Source organism: Lygodium microphyllum, chromosome 5 (genome assembly GCF_053477565.2).
Source record: "Lygodium microphyllum isolate KBCC chromosome 5, Lygodium_microphyllum_v1.1.10, whole genome shotgun sequence".
Taxonomy (NCBI): domain Eukaryota; kingdom Viridiplantae; phylum Streptophyta; class Polypodiopsida; order Schizaeales; family Lygodiaceae; genus Lygodium; species Lygodium microphyllum.
In genome coordinates, this window is record NC_141139.1 from 9,835,348 (window position 1) to 9,849,650 (window position 14,303).

At 41.7% G+C, this 14,303-nt stretch overlaps 1 protein-coding gene across 3 annotated transcripts; it reads right to left on the reverse strand.

The window, feature by feature from the left end:
- Positions 1 to 8,381: 8,381 nt before the first annotated feature.
- On the reverse strand, positions 8,382 to 12,589 carry LOC148035503 (pentatricopeptide repeat-containing protein At5g16860-like). 3 transcript variants are annotated; one of them, XM_087677463.1, is made up of 2 exons: positions 12,348 to 12,589; positions 8,382 to 12,231 (listed from the first exon to the last, which is right to left on the reverse strand). In XM_087677463.1, exons 1-2 carry the CDS (start codon positions 12,558 to 12,560, stop codon positions 10,069 to 10,071), a joined length of 2,376 nt encoding a protein of 791 aa, XP_087533589.1. In that variant the 5' UTR covers positions 12,561 to 12,589; the 3' UTR covers positions 8,382 to 10,068. The 3 variants fall into 3 exon arrangements, with proteins under 3 accessions (XP_087533589.1, XP_087533591.1, XP_087533590.1); XM_087677465.1 differs by having other exon boundaries at positions 8,385 to 11,825; positions 12,348 to 12,552; XM_087677464.1 differs by having other exon boundaries at positions 8,385 to 12,268; positions 12,348 to 12,475.
- Positions 12,590 to 14,303: the final 1,714 nt, after the last annotated feature.

The following is a 14,303-nucleotide window of genomic DNA, read 5'->3' on the forward strand; positions in this document are numbered from 1 at the left end:
TGCGCATGTGCATAGGTGTATGTTTGTGTGAGCACTACTAACCATGCCCCTTATATCTCTATATTGCAAGAAGAAGTCCATGCTAGACCACATACATTGTGCCATCCAAATTCATAGAATATCGAATTGACATCTTTCAAAAGTCAAAGACCCAACTTTTGTTTCTAGCTTACTAAGGCAATCACGTTACTTCTTGTGCTCCATGTATGTGTGTGTGTGTGTGTGTGTGTGTGTGTGTGTGTGTGTGTGTGTGTGTGTGTGTGTGTGTGTGTGTGTGTGTGTGTGTGTGTGTGTGTGTGTGTGTGTGTGTGTGTGGAGAGAGAGAGAGAGAGAGAGTATATATGTATGTGTATTTTTTAAAAGAGCACTTTGCAAAAAAAATTAGGTTAGAGAGAGAGACCCTTATTACTTTATTAGCAAGCCATAAAAGATTATTATCTACTACCCAATGTATTTCATAGTATTCAAGGTAAGATTTTCCTTGATTTTCAAGTGCAAACAAATCCTCTAATGTTTAAAATGTCTTATTCAATGTTACCCAATATAATTTCCCCTCCACACTCCCCTGTTATTGGCCCTATTACCTAGACACTTAAAACAATGAACACTTGAAAGACAACCATAACATACAAACCATGAACATTGTGAATAATAAACAACATATTGAAAATAGGAAACATGGTATCACTTAATATACATTATGGCACAAAGCAAGATTGACACTCTCATTAATCAGGCATTCCACAATGAAAAATACAAGTATAACTATTGTTTGCACAAATGCAAAAGGATACTACTTCACATGACAAATAAAGGATTTTTGAAATAGATGAAGAGCATGAGCATGTCATGGCCAAATCATTAGTTAACACCTAGCATAGCTTGATGGGACTTTATATGCGATACAAAAAGCCTATAATGTGGAATCGAGCTTTTGATCCCTATTAGTGCAACTATCTTTCACTATTTTTTTCAAGATCTGCATTAGAACTTTATTAGAGCTTTCAATTTGGCCATTAGCTTATGGGTGGTATAGAGTAGACCTCTTGTGGAGTATTATATGCTTCCTAGTGAGTTATGCAAATACTTTGTTCAAGAAATGCTTACTTGATCTTTCACTAACTCAATAGGTCATCCAAAATCTAGTCATAATGTTGGAATACAAAAAACTTGCCACACGTCTTGCAATATTTTCTTTTAGGGCCTTACTCTCTATTCACTTCGTGTAGTAATCCATACACACTAGAATATACTTATTTGGTATATACTTTATTGGAGGTTTAATTAGGTCCACAAAGTCTATCCTCCACTTTTGAAAAGCTCCAAAAGTAGAATCGAATGATCCCGCATGCAGTCCCTTGGTTGAGACCACCCTTCCTTAGCACAAATCATAAAGGTCCTAGCATAAAGTAGAATCCAATAATCCCGCATGCAATCCCTTGGTTGAGACCACCCTTCCTTAGCACAAATCATAAAGGTCCTAGCAAACTAGTATGCATCTTTTAAACAATGGGCCACCATAATCTAAATTGCAAAATCTTTTAACCCATTACTTTTTGCTTTAAAATGTCCTCTTGAAAGTCTGATATGCACCTCCTCAAGCACTGCCCATTATTCTTCAAGTGCACACCTTTTAAGTATATCATGTCCTCTTTTATAAAGCTGCCCAAAAATAACATGAAAAGATTTATTACACAAAGTAAGGTTCCTCTACTAATCAGAATTAAGCGAATCATGCATACTACCTAACAATAGAAACTTCAAGGGTTGATCATAATACGTATTAGCATTATGCACCTGCAGTTCAAAGACCCACATCCAATTATTGATCATCAATTCTCGCATGTTGCTCCTAGCCTTATAATCTACTCAAGAAATTGTCAAGATTGTGGGAGAGAAGGAAGGAGTCTCGCTTGAAGCTTTCTTGCTTGCACAATGGGGGAAGACACACAAGGGTGGAGGCTGAAAACAGTTTTCCTCGTCTTAGTTGTGTAAGCCAAAAGAACTCAAGTACAAAGAAATAGAAGAACCCTATATATGGGTCTCAAACCAAACTCAACTAACTAAGGTGGTATACTAACTGAGCCACGAACTAGAATAGATAAGGATAGCTATCATGTAGCTATTATTCATGGGCAGTGTACCAACCGCGTCTGCAACTGACAAGTCGGTGACATAAATACACAACGGTCACTCTGGCGTATCACGAGTAGAGCTCGATATCTCAACACTCCCCCTCGAGCTCAATCCCAATTCCTGCACACCAAGCAGGTCTCTGAACTTGCGCAGCTTCTCTGCGCCCAATGCCTTCGTGAATATGTCAGCTACCTGATCCTCTGTGCTGACATAAACTAGATCAATAAGACCTAGTAAAACCCTCTCTCACACATAGTGATAATGCACCTCAATGTGCTTTGTTCTAGCATGATAGACTGGGTTATTTGCCAAGTGTATACTACTCATGTTGTCACAATAAATGACAACTGGCCCATCTGTAGACTGATGCATATCATAAAGTAGCTTATGCAACCAAGCTACCTCACATGCAGCCATTGCTGCACCCCTGTACTCAGCCTTTGTGCTCGACAAGGCAACTGTAGGCTGTTTCTTGCTGCTCCAAGTGACTGCAGCACTCCCAAAAGAGAACACATATCCACTGGTAGATCGTCTATCAGAAATACTACCAGCCCAATCAGCATCAGTGTATCCATGCAACTGTATCTGAACCCCAGTCTCATAAAATAATCCATACTGCAATGTGGGCTTCACATACCTGAGTATGCGTCTAGCCGCATCCAAATGTGGTTTCCTTGGAGCCTGCATAAACTGACTTACCAATCCAACAGCATAGCTCAAATCTGGCCTGGTAATAGTCATATAAATCAAACTTCCTACTATGCGTCTGTACATAGTAGGGTCTTCTAGAAGCTCACTTGCATCTGTGCTCAGCTTCACATTCTGCTCCAAAGGAATTGAAATAGGCTTACAGCCTGTCATCCCATATTTGGACAGTATGTCCAATCCATACTGCCTCTGCAAGAGTTGTATCCCACTTGGTGATCTAATCACCTCAATGCCCAAGAAATAATGCAGCTCTCCCAAATCTTTCATCTCAAACTTCTACTTCAATAGCATTTTCACATGAAGGATATCTTCATCACTGTCACCTGTCATAATCAAATCATCAACATAAATGACAAGTAGCATAATACATTTCTCTGTTTTTCTCACATAAAGTGAGAAATCTGCCTTGGAAATCTGAAAGCCAATAGTGACAAGATATTGTCCTATCTTGTCAGACCATGCTCTAGGTGCTTGCTTCAAGCCATACAAGGCTTTCTTCAACCTGCAAACAAACTCGGGATGAACAGCATGCACATAACCTGGTGGCTGCTCCATATAGACCTCTTCTTGCAAATCACCATGCAAGAAGGCATTCTTTACATCCATCTGATGTAAAGACCATCCCTTTGATGCAGCCATAGCAATGACTGCTCTTACGGTTGCCATCCTTGCAACCGGACTAAATGTTTCTTCATAATCAATGCCATATGTTTGTGCATACCCCTTGACTACTAATCTTGCCTTGTATCTGTTCACAGAACCATCTGCATTGTGCTTCACCTTATAAACCCATTTACAGCCAATTGCATTTTTATCTTTAGGCAAAGGTACCAATTCCCATGTAGCATTTGCTTCCAAGGCATCCATTTCTTCATCCATGGCTTTCTCCCATTTTTCTTTTCCCATGGCTTGCTCAAAAGAAGTGGGTTCTGGTTCCTGTATCACTTTCACCATATATGCATAGTGAATGGTTGTAAATCCATCATATTTCAGCCTATCCACAGGATATCTAGTTCTCGTAGACCTGTGCAAAGTAGGTTCACTCCCAGGTGCTCTCAAAACATCCCTGGTCTTCCTTACTCCAGGTGTAACAATAGAAGGAATACCCAACTCATCATCAATGCTCTGTTCTGAGCCACTGGATTCACCATCCACATAAGAGTGACCTGCATTCACATCAAACATGGGCTGATCAACCTTCTCTTTTCCTTTTCGTGATACCTGCATACCACTATCTGCATTACTTTGAGAAGATTCTCCTGATCTCAATCTGCCTGTCCATGGCGAAGAATGTGAACCACTGCTAGAGGACGCTCCAGGTCCACTAATATTTTGTGACTGCTGCTGTGAATTTTGTGCAGCATTACCATTCTATGCATCTACATCATCAATCACATTTACTGGTTTATACCAGCTGCTCATCTCATCAAAAACAACATATCTGCTTACTGTAAACTTACGAGTAGAAGGGTTATAGCATCTATACCCTTTTTGCTGCAGAGAGTAACCAATAAAGATGCACTTCTCAGCTTTTGGATCCAACTTGGATCTCAGTTCATCTGGCACATGTACATAGGCAATGCAACCAAAAATTTTCAAATGAGAAATATCTGGTTTCCTACCAGTATACCTCTCCTCTGGAGTCATTCCATGTATTGCTACAGTGGGAGTCATGTTCATTATGTAGACTGCTGTAGCAACTGCTTCAGCCCAATAAAAATCTGACAAGTCTTTTTCATTGAGCATGGCACGAGATACCTCTCCAATATGCATGTTTTTCCTTTCTGCAATTCCATTTTGTTGTGGGGTATGACTGCATGAATATTGCTGCTTTATGCCATGCTCCTGTAGGAACCTTGCAAACTCATTTGAGAGGTACTCTCCCCCTCCATCTGACCTTAGGCATTTTATCTGCAGGCATGTTTCTTTTTCAACCATCACTTTAAGAGTTTTGAAATGCCCAAAAACTTCACTTTTCTTTTTCATAAAATACACCCAAACTTTTCTGCTATAGTCATCAATAAAACTGACAAAATAATGACAGCCTCCAAGAGATGCAGCTTTAGTTGTCCACACATCAGAGTGGATTAATTCCAATGGCTTCTCACTCTCTTGAACATGTCTAGGAAATGGTTTCCTTGCCTGTTTTCCAAACTGACAGGCTTCACATACCTTATGCATTTCTGCAACCTTGAATTTGGGTAATCCTACAACAATGTTTTGGGCCTGCATTGATTTAAGTCGCTGTACATTAACATGACCAATGTGTTTATGCCAAATATCAATATCTGCAACTACACCAGTCCCATGTGCAAACATTGCTGCACTCAATTCAGGCGTGTCTGAATCCAATGTAAACATTCTGTCCTTTTTCTTTCCTTTTGCTATCAAGCGACCTTTATTTTTCATATCCTCAACAAAGCATCCATGAGGATTAAATCTTACCTGCAAGCTCTGCTCAACCATTTGACCAACAGAAACCAGATTCTTGGTGATATTTGGGACATAAAATACATCGGACATATATTTCTTTTTCCCATCCTGTATAGACAAAGAAATTTTTCCAATCTGCACAATAGGATGTGCAGTATCATCACCAATCTCCACAAATCCTGGTTTTTCCATTTTCCTTGCATCCTCCATCCATTCTGCATGACCTGTCATATGGTTTGATGCACATGAGTCAACATACCATACATCGTTGCTTTCTTATGCACTTATCACAGAATTGTTCATGTGCTGCACCATAAACAAATGCTCATTTCTGTCATTACCCTGTCTACTAGAGGATGCATAATTTCCTTGTTGCAGTTTTCCATTCATAATGTCATTCTGCTTTTTATAGCAGTCTTTAGCCATATGACCCATTTTACCACAATAATAGCATTCAACATTACTGTTTGTATTTTGGCCTCTTTGCCATCCACCACGACCTCTTTGGCTCCCCCTGCCTCTAGAGTTACCACGTCCTCCTCCATAAGACTGGTTTTCTTGAGTTTGCTGCATATTCTGATTTCTACCACGGCCTCCAAATCGGCCTCCTCTACCTCTGCCTCTACCTCTTCCAGCATTTGAGTAGAAGACAGCTTCTTTTGAAGTTCCTCCTGAAGAAGATGCACCACCATTTCTCTGCTCCTCAGAAATTAAAAGAGCAATCAACTCCTCAAAGTCAGGAAATCTTTCACGAACTGAAATGGATGTCCGAAACTGTGCATAATCCTTTCCTAGACCATTCAAGGTCACAGAAACAAATCATCATCTTCCACTGGTGACCCAATGGAAGCAAGTGCATCTGCAATCTTCTTCACCTTCATATGGTAGTCGTTGATGCTCATATTTTCTCTTTGCACATTGTGCAACTCTTGCTTCAGCTGCATTTTCCTGGCTTGCGTATTTGTGCTATACATTTTTGACAAAGTATCCCATGCCTCCTTTGGCGTACTTGCATCCTGAATATGCACAATCATAGAGTCTGAAATGCTAATAGACAGCCAATACATAACTTTCCTAGCTCTCTCATGCCATGCTTTAAATGCCTGCATTTGCTGTTGATTAGGAACATCAGGAAGAACTGGTTCTTCTTCATTTCCTGCAACAAATTCCCAATATCCTTTTTCCATAAGGAAATTCGTCATTCTAAACTTCCATGCTTGGAAGTTGTTCTTGTCAAGCTTTTCAATGATAATCTGTGAAAGAGAATCACATGCCATTACAGAAGACTGCAAAAAATTCTGTCACTGCAAAAACCACAGCTTCACCCTCACAAGGGAAAATCTGCAAAACTGGAGAAAGTGGTATTTGACCACACAGTCACTTCCTAGTGACGATTTTGCATCAACAGCCAACAGGGATGATTCTGTAACTCCCAATGTCTCTGCGCACAAGCATACAATGCAATTTTTACAATAACTATTCACCGACTTGTAGAACAGTGGCTGCACAGCATAAAACTGGGCCTTTTACTAAGTACGTGCAGAAAACTTCCGCCTCCAAAACAGGCCCCGAAATGACCTCAAATCAAAAAAACAAGGTCGCCGGGGGCTAAAGCCCTTCACCCGCAGCATATACTGCCCTCTTGCTTCACCGCGAAGGGTGTCTCAACTTGAGACAATGCACTCCTGCACTTTCCGACTGTACTACCTGCAAAGATCTGCTCCCAAAACAGAAAATGAAAGCAACACTGCTCCTCTTACCAGAACACCGCGAGCTTGGCTTGCTTTCTTGAGCTCCTTACCACGAACAAGGCTCTGATACCATGTCAAGATTGTGGAAGAGAAGGAAGGAGTCTCGCTTGAAGCTTTCTTGCTTGCACAATGGGGGAAGACACACAAGGGTGGAGGCTGAAAACAGTTTTCCTCTTCTTAGTTGTGTAAGCCAAAAGAACTCAAGTACAAAGAAATAGAAGAACCCTATATATGGGTCTCAAACCAAACTCAACTAACTAAGGTGGCATACTAGCTGAGCCACGAACTAGAATAGATAAGGATAGCTATCATGTAGCTATTATTCATGGGCGGTGTACCAACCGCGTCTGCAACTGACAAGTCGGTGACATAAATACACAACGGTCACCCTGGCGTATCACGAGTGAAGCTCGAATAGTTGCATGCTCTTTGCTGGTTGTATGAACTACATAATAATTAAATTCTTGCAACAATAGCATACAACGAGCTAAATGACCTGTCAGCTAAGATTTATTCAATAAATAAATACAACAAGGTCAAGTGATCCACATGGAAAAGAGCATTGTTAGCCAACAACTAATGCTTGTATTTTTGTAATGCAAACACCATGCCAAGAGCTTCCCTTTCTATAACTAAAATTTTCTAAACTTCAACACTAAGTCTTGCTAGCATAATAAACTAGATGGAACCATCTGAAAACTTCATCCTACAATAAAATCACACCAATAACATCAAATGCATCCACAAAAACCATGAAACAAGAGATTCCATAGAGAAGGCCACAAGGTAGGTGCTATCACAAGCATTTTCTTTCAAGCCTCCAAAGATTTTTGCTAAGAGTCTCCAAACAAAACACATCCCTTTCTTAGTTAATGTGATAAGATGAAGACAAATACTAACCAAAGTAGTGAAGAAACTTTGACATTTAATATAGCCTACAAACCACATCTCTTTCAAGATTTTCTTGCTAGGTTTGGAAAGTAGAAAGTACAAGCTACAAAAAACTTAAGTTTGACATATGACTATACTAATCATGGTGCCCCTTTAATACCAAGCCATGAGGACATGGAACCTAGACACCATACTAAGGGCACCGATAAGGAAGGCCTCATCAGACCTGAGAGACCAACACAAAGCGGAAAGTACAAGCTGCAAGCCAATTCAGTTAGACACATGACTACAATAATCATGTTGTCCCTTCAATGCCAAGCTCTAAGGAATGTGACCTAGACACCATGCTTAGGAAAGATATAGGGAAAGCCTTGTGTCTTTCAATGCCAAGTAAGGCTTGGGACACGGACACAAAGCAAATTCAGTTAGACACATGACTACAATAATCATGTTGTCCCTTCAATGCCAAGCTCTAAGGAATGTGACCTAGACACCATGCTTAGGAAAGATATAGGGAAAGCCTTGTGTCTTTCAATGCCAAGTAAGACTTGGGACATGGATACAAAGCAAAACGTACAAGCTCCAAGCCACTTAAGTTAAATGCATGACTACACTAATGATGGTGTCCCTTCACTACCAATCCATGAGGATATGGGACCCAAACACCATGCTTAGGGCAAGCATAAGGCAAGCCTTGTGTCTCTATGTGCCAAACGAGGCTTCAAAAACCAACACAAAGCAAAAAGTACAGGCTACAAACCACTTAAGGTGGATACATGACTACATTAATCTAGTTAATGCCAAGCAATGAGGATGTGGAACCGAGACACCATGCTTAGGATAGGCATAAGGAAAGCCTTACGTCTCTGTGTGCCAAGCGAGGCTTAGGACACCAACACAAAGCAAAAGTATAAGCTGCAAACCACTTAAGTCAGACGCATGGCTACACTAATCATGATGTCCCTTCAATGCCAAGCCAGAAGCACTTGCTTCAGGCCATAGATTGCCTTCTGCAAATCAGAATACCATGTGGGAATCTAGCATCCTCATATCTTGGCGGTTGCTACATGTATAGTTCTTTTACCAATTATCCATTTACAAATGCATTTTTAACATCCATTTGATACATCTTCCACTTGTCGGCTATAGCTAATGCAACCACTATGTGGATAGTAGACAGCTAGCCTTGAAAAAGCTAACACTCCCATCTACATTATACTTGATCTTGTACACCGATTTGCATCCTATGACATTCTTGGCCCGCGCAAGTCCACTTATGTCCACTCACCTCGCTACTGCAAGGCATCTATCTCCTCATTCATAGCATCTACCCTTTTAAGGATTCTCTGCTCCATCTTAAAACCTCTTGTGCTCCTCCTGCAATACATTTGTCATGTATGAATGTTGCACTACTGGTATCTAATACATGTACATGGAGAATGTAGACTACTCTCTGGCACTGCTCTCTGAACACCCAACTCTTGCTCAAGATCTGCTAATCCAGAAGTCCCATCTAACTACAAATTTCATCCACCAATGGCTATACATTTGTGCTCTCTCTTGCATGATTATCTGGGCTATTCAACATTGAACTAAACCCTGAAGTCAAAAGGAGTGGGCTAACTTGCTGCAGTAATATTATTGTTTTTTTCCAACCACCTTAGAGCCTCCTGCATGCGCTCTGAGTCTCCAAGTCCATGGGCTGCTAGAACTTGGTGTAGTCAAACCACTGGCTGAGGCTTGTGAATTTCCAGCTTGTGCTTGTCCTTGCACTCCATTACTATCCACATCAGTGAGCAAATCATATGTGGTGACGAATGGTGAAAACCAACTAGCAAGCTCATCAAATTCGGCATCCTGATGCATAGCTAGCAAGTTACAAGGTTATAGTATCTATAGCCCTGTGATTCAGCGGCATACTCCATAACTACACACTTCTTGGCCTTGCGAACCAGCTTATTCCTCTTCTCCTCAGCAATAAACACATAACAGATACACCCAGCACTTGAAACATCACAAATCTGGCTTCTTCCCTCATTACATCTCTTCAAGACTCTTATCATGCACTGCGGTGGTGGGTGTCCTATTCATATGTACAGTGCACACTACAGTATATCTATCCAACAATATCCAGGCATGTGCTTCTCATTCAAGAGATTCCCTCCAACCTCTGCAATGCTTCGATTTTTGCACTCTGCTTCCAAGCCTTATTTGCAACTTGCATGACTTCAATCTCCTCTGCATCCTCTTGCATCCCAGCTGCTGCATAAATATTAGACATACAGATGTAGGCTGAAGCAGCAGTCTTATCTATCTGAAGCACACGATCAAAAGCCAGTCTCCCAAGCCTCACATTCTTCCACTTCCGACAAGAACCCAGCAAAGCCATCCAGACTGGCAGATCATCACTAGATGGCATCATTTCAATGACTGCTAAAGCATTGTTAAACTCCCCTGCACGACCAAAGAGATCAATCATACAACAGTGGTGCTGTACATCTGGTGTGACACCAAATTTGGCACTCATTTTTGTAAAGTACATTTGGCCCTCATCCAGTAGACCGGAGTGACTGCATGCATTGAGCATGCAAACAAAGGTACCTGCATTTGGAGACACACCCTCACACTGCATCTGTTCAAGACAGTCCAATACATCTGCACTATGGCCATGGCTTGCATATCCTGCAATTAGTGCAGTCCAAGAGACCACATCCCGTGCAGGAAGTTCATCAAACACTTCCCGTGCTTTTGTAAATCTGCCACATTTGGCATACATATCCACCAGAGCATTGCCAAGCACAACATCTCCCTCCAACAACCCCAGCCTAACAATCTCTTCATGAATTTCTTCCCCATTTACAACTGCTCCTACATCTGCACATGCCTTCAAGGCACAAATAAAGGTGACTGCAGTGGGGGAGTGGCCCTGATGTCGCATCTTATCGAAACATTTCAATGCTTCCTTCCCTTGCCCATGCTGTGCATACCCTGCAATCAGTCCATTCCAAGAGACTACATTACAGACTGGAAGTTCGTCCAACACTCCCCATGCTTTTGCAAATGCACCACACTTGGCATACATATCCACCAAAGCACTGCCCAGCACAACATCTCCCTCCAACAACCCCAGCCTAACAATCTCTTCATGAATTTCTTTACCCTTGTCAATGGCTCCTATATCAGCACATGCTTTCAAAGAGCTCGAAAAGGTGACTGCGTCAGGAATGTGACCCTCCCATCGCATGTTGTCAAAACATTTCAGTGCCTCCTTACCTTGCCCATGCTGCGCATATCCTGTGATAAGCGAACTCCAAGAGACGACATCCCTAACAGGAAGCTCATACAACACTCCCTCTGCTTTTGCAAATGCACCACACTTGGCATACATATTCACCACAGAACTGCCAAGCACAACATCTCTCTCCAACCACCCCAATCTATTTATCTCATCATGAATTTCTTCCCCCTTTATAACTGCTCCTACATCTGCACATGCTTTCAAGGCACAAATAAAGGTGACTGCAGTGGGGGAGTGGCCCTCGTGTCGCATCTTATCAAAACATTTCAATGCTTCCTTCCCTTGCCCATGCTGTGCATAGCCTGCAATCAGAGCATTCCAAGAGACTACATCACAGACTGGAAGTTCATCCAACACTCTCCATGCTTTTGCAAATGCACCACACTTGGCGTACATGTCCACCAAAGCACTGCCGAGTACAACAGATTTCTTCAACCACCCCCATCTAACAATATCATCATGAATTTGTTCGCCCTTATCAAGTGCTCCTACACTAGCACAGGCTTTCAATGCACATGTAAAGGCGACTGAATCAGGAAGGTGACCTTCATGCTGCATCTTATCAAAGCATTTTAGAGCTTCCTCACCGTGGCCATTTTGTGCATATCCTGCAATCAGTGCAGTCCAAGAGAATCTATCATGAACAGTACATTCATCGAGCACTTGTTGTGCTTTTGCAAGAGCACCACATTTAGCATACATAGTTATTAAACTGGGTGCAACATAGGGGCTTCTTTCTAGTAACCCCCATTTGCAAATATCCTCATGTAGCCTTGTGCCCTTGAATAGATCCTTTTGCTTTGCACAAGTCTTCAAAAGTCCCACAACATGGGCGGTCTCGTCAGGAGAGACAGCTCCTCTCTCTTCTTGAGGCTCCCCTTCGCTCAATTCAAGTGTGGACATTGGTTCCGTCTTTCTGAGCTCTTCAAAAAGCCAGGTTGGACTGTACCGGCAATCCAACCACAAGACCTCCGCTGTCAGTTTGTGCTTGAAATCTGGAGACCTTGCGCTGGCCTGCGGTTGCAGTGGGGCGAAAGGAAAATCCATGCCGCTATGAGAGCCCACAAGATTTCATGTTTTCCAGAGGTTGAATACGTCGTAATCAGATGAATATACTGGGGCAAACTAACCTTGCTGTTGCGATTGTCCCACCACTGCGAGGGATCTTGGAAGAACTGCGTCCATAACGACTCTGTCTTCACCTTCCTGCTGTTCGATTGAATGCAAGGGGGAGCCATCGATTGCAAGACCAGCTCTCTGCTGAGAGTTGTAGAACTGCTGCAGCTGCTGGTAAGAATTTCTAGCCTTTGTGTATTCAAAATTTTCTCAAGGCGCTTTTCCATTTAGATCCAAAGAGAGAAAATGTATTTTGCAAAATGAAACCAAGATTTTAAACAAAAACTAATTAAAGACCGAGTTGCCCTCTTTAGAAAGATGGATGGGTCACTTGCAGCAAACCATAAGGAAAATTTGGAGGTGCCTTATGAGCACTTCTATGAAATATTCAGCAAGCCTAGAATTTCCTCGAACCAACATATAGCTGCTAAAGCAATGGTCTCTAGTTATAGGAAGAAGGTCATCCCTCTGGAATTAGCCACCCTGCATGACTTTGATATAAAAATGGTGGAATTAGTCCCCCTACACAACTTTGATATAAAAATGGTGGAACTAGCTAACACAATTGACTCCCTAGCCAAAGGCAAATCTACAGGCATTAATAAACTACCTAACAAATTCTTGCAAGATTTTGAGGAAATACTTCTTTCTCCCCTAATGGAAGTCTCGTGAAAATCAATCCATTATGGAGCTCTCCCCTCCCCCCTTAATGAAGGGGTGATCAAGCTAATTCACAAGAAAGATGAGGAGCTCTTGGGAAACTTGAGGTCCATCACTTAACTCACCTTAGCATATAAGATTTATGCAAAAACCATTGCTAGAAGGCTTATGCTTAACCTTAATAAATGGATAAGGAAAGAACAAAAAGGATCCATTAAGGGGGACATATATCCTCAATGTTATTAGGAGGGCCTCCAATATGCACCAAAAAAAACCAAGACTTTGTTTTTCTAAAATTTGATTTTGACAATGTATATGATAGACTTGAATGGGATTTTATAATGCAGTCTCTCCTAGTATGGGTGCTAGCCATAGATTTACAAATTTGTCTCTATACTCTTTGGGAATGCATCAACCAGAATAGCAATAAATGGGGCAACAACCAATGCACTACCCCTCATGAGATCTATCAGGCAAGGCTGCCCCCTTGTCCTCTAGTGTTTGCCATAGCAATAGCTAATGATCTAGGTTGGCTACTGCAAGACCAAAGGAACAAAGGTAAAATAAGGGGCATCTAACTCCCAGTCAACAATGAGATGTTACTAAACTTATTTGCTAATGACACCAATGCCACCCTTAACAATGATCCAAAAGCCATCAACTTTTGGGAGTGCCTTGAAATTTTCTATGAAGCATTTGGATCTATGATCAACCACTCCAAAATAGGAATCAAGACTCTAGTTAAGGAACTCTCTAAGTGGATATTTGAGGCTAGGTGCCAATAAATCCTCGTAGGCCAAGTTTTTATACTTCTAGGCATACCAATGGGGTTCGGTCTCTTTTGGACCAAATATGGAATTGGGTGATGGCCAAGATTCAAAAGAAACTAGAAACATGGGGAGGGGTACAACTATCTTTCACCTCCATGTGTCTCATTCTTAATCACATATTGATCACCACATGCGTATACTTTTTAGCATGTTGGCACCCCTCAAAGGGTTGGATTGCCTAGCTTGAGGGCCTCTATAGGAACTTTCTCTAGGGGGGAGACCCTAACAAGTTTAAAGTATCCAAAGTAGCTTGGCAAACCCACACTCCCCCCACAACACAAGGGGGGGTTGTCTATCCTAGATCTTGGGCCTCTTGCAATTAGATTAGCAGGGAAGTGGATGGTCAAGAGTCTTGAAAACCCTGAGGAGGAATGTGCTACCCTATTCCACCATAACCTTACATCCTTCCAACTAGATAAATGTCTTGGACTCAAAAACTTGCCACGACGCACAATCTTGTTATCCCCACATAAATTCAAA